This window comes from Otolemur garnettii, unplaced genomic scaffold (genome assembly GCF_000181295.1).
Source record: "Otolemur garnettii isolate 467f Iridium unplaced genomic scaffold, OtoGar3 scaffold00023, whole genome shotgun sequence".
In the NCBI taxonomy this organism is placed as follows: domain Eukaryota; kingdom Metazoa; phylum Chordata; class Mammalia; order Primates; family Galagidae; genus Otolemur; species Otolemur garnettii.
The window spans coordinates 11396953-11399783 of record NW_003852418.1 but is presented as its reverse complement, the minus strand read 5'-3'; the positions used below and the strand labels follow the sequence as shown (position 1 = coordinate 11399783).

The window sequence follows — 2831 nt, the reverse complement described above, 5'->3', positions numbered from 1 at the left end:
GTTAAATCACCCAAATACAGCTAGAGCCATCTGCCTATGGCCTTGCCTTACAGAACGCCATCACTTCTGCTTCCCAATTTTACGCAGGGGTTGTGTTCATTTTCCAGAGATGGCAGGCCCCAAGCTGAAGTGTCCAAGCTGTGACTAGCAGCCGGATATGATCCAGTTGAGAGAACTTTCTCAGGAAAAGGAACAAATGATCTTCTGGAAGACCTTCAAGCTCAGCCTTCAGCAAATAGTGTTTAATGAAAACAGGCATTATAGCTTACCAGTTGGATAAATTATGAAATTTATTTATATTTTACCTTTTGAAAGCCAGAACATAACAAATTTCACTTTCTGGAAAGTCATCTTATTAGAAATACATGAAGTGCACTTAATACAAGGAAATAAGTTTCTTGGTACCACCAGTGAGATGGACGTATGCTCTCATTATTTCCCTCAAATGAGGGTTTTGTCAAATTTTCCTCCTAACCTCTACTGAGATGATTTCAATCCAGGGAGGTTTGAGTAAACTTTTTACAGAAATTACAGTGAAGAAGCTGACCTTTAACATTTGGGTTAAAGTATACATCGGAAAAAACTATTTTGCCCCAATGGGCTCCATCTTCGCTGGTGACTAAGCACTGGCAGCTCTTCATCGGCAGGCAGGGAGAGACCACAGCAGCAATTACAGACCCAAGCCCACTGTCATCTGAACCTCAGCCACTGACCAGAAAAAAATTTCCATATTCAGACTAGATGTGTGACATGAAAGAAGAAACCTAAATCCATATGCCTTTTGGTCAATCAGAGGTTCTGTTTCTACAGATTAGGCTGGTAGCTCTTACCCTTATATTTACAAATATTTGTAGAATATGTAGAACTTCTAGTTTCTAAAGCTGTTACTGAAGTTTCTAGTAGACAGCTTTTACTAACAACTGCTCGTTATGACATGTGCCTTATGAAGTGTGTCTCTTGGAAGAGACAACGGAGTGCAAAACTGGGTTTCCTATAGCTGTGCTCTGCATTCAGAAAGCAGATTTTCACATATGGATTTACATGTTGAAACCAGTGTCATAAAACCATCTGTGATACAAAAACAATGGTCAGTTTAAGTTACCAAGAAGAAGATAAAAGAATTAGTATCTGCTTGGAGCCTTCTCTTCCTTCTTATTCATTTGAGGACTCCTTTTCATGTGTCAAGAACAAGAAAGGCTCCCAGAGAGGCAAACATGACCCAGTCATTTGAAAATACCTCATTAGTTTGAAAATTAGAACCAAAAATCTATGGACTCCCACCTCTTTTAGCTGACTCTCCTCCCCACTTACAGATTACAGAAATTTCAATCTTCCTGACCTGGAACACTTCCACTAAAAACATATGGTTAGACCTTATCCTAAAAAGGCACCATGCAGGCATTTAAGACCGAACCAGTTAATTCTAAGGATGTGCAGAAGTAGTAGGGAAGTATCACTAATCAAAACTTCCAGCATTGGATCATGCTGAACTCAGAACATTCACCCTGAGGACTTATGAAACACAACCTCCAGCTTGCAGCAGCTGCCGCCAATGCCCACTGGCAAGCAGCTCTGCCGCACACAGCAGCTTCAGCATGAGTCAGGGGCACTGTCACCAGAGCCCACACACCTCAGGGACAAGGAAAGAAGCAGCTTGTTTCGTTGTGCTCTTCATGACCCAGAATAGGTCCTGGCTGGCTCTGAGGACCTGAGAGATGAACACTGGATGGGAGGAATGAGTGTGAAACAAGAACAGGGTAGAGGTGAAAAAGCTGGATTCTCTTCCAGAAGAAGAGGCAGAAGCTCCAAGAAGCAACTAAGAACCAATAGACTAGAGCACGTGACAAACAAAGTTAACAGCAAGGAAGACAGCTTTGGCAAGAACCCAAAGGAAAGGAGGGCTCTGACCTGGGGACCCTGTCAGAAGTGACTCTGTCCCAAGGCCATAGATCATTTCCAAGTCTGTTGTACAGTTAAGGTGTAGGAGTCAAAAGTTTGACGTTTAACACATAATGGAAGCTCTAGAACATGAGATGGATGGCACAGACTCTGCTCACTGGTCAATGATGGAACGCTGCAACACTTGATTCATCATATCCTCTTCATCAACATCATAATCCTAAGGGCAAAACACAGACACACACAGCCTCAATAACTGTTCACAGCTACAAAGACTCACGTTCAGCACAAGGACTATGAAGAGGGCTCCCAGGGAACAAATCACAGCTTCAACATTTGCAATGCTAGTTATTCAACTCTGGGCAAATTACATCACCTGAGCCTTTGCTGCCTTACCCTGAGGTAAAAGAAACAATGCCACCTTCAAATAGGAATCACAGGGCCCAGAGAGCACATGAATGGAGCCTGGCACAGATCAAGCGCTCAGGACCTTTAATTTAGTATGTTAGAGCAGAAGGCAAACACAGGCATGAATGTACCCAGCTGGTGGTGTTTTTAAAAGATGGATTCAGTGTCTAGTATACAATTACAGTGTCTAGTAAGTTTTTAAAGGGCGATAAGGAACATCAGAAACTGTAGTAAAGCTAGCCTTCTTTAATTTGGGACAAAACTTATCTACTTGGGTATTTTTAGGAATTACATTCATTTAACATTAATAAAAAGTAACATTAATAAAAAGCTACTCCTGAGTAGTTAGGACTATAGCCACCCACCACAATGCCCAGCTAGTTTTTCTATTTTTTTTAGTAGAGACTGCATCTTGCTCTTACTCAGGCTGGTCTAAGCTGTCTACCCACCTTAGCTTCCCAGAGTGCTAGGATTACAGGTACGAGCCACTGTACCCAGTTAGACCTGACTTACTTTTTTTTTTT

The 2831-nt window shown here is 41.9% G+C and overlaps 1 protein-coding gene across 1 annotated transcript in view; it reads right to left on the bottom strand.

Moving 5' to 3' along the window:
• Positions 1 to 277: 277 nt before the first annotated feature.
• The window catches only part of RNF114 (ring finger protein 114), a 16363-nt gene continuing 13809 nt past the window's right edge, over positions 278 to 2831 (bottom strand). Inside the window, exon 6 of the mRNA XM_003787690.3 lies at positions 278 to 2119. Within this exon, the coding sequence (XP_003787738.1) occupies positions 2054 to 2119 (66 nt within the window). The 3' untranslated portion in view covers positions 278 to 2053. The remainder of the gene's footprint in view (positions 2120 to 2831) is intronic.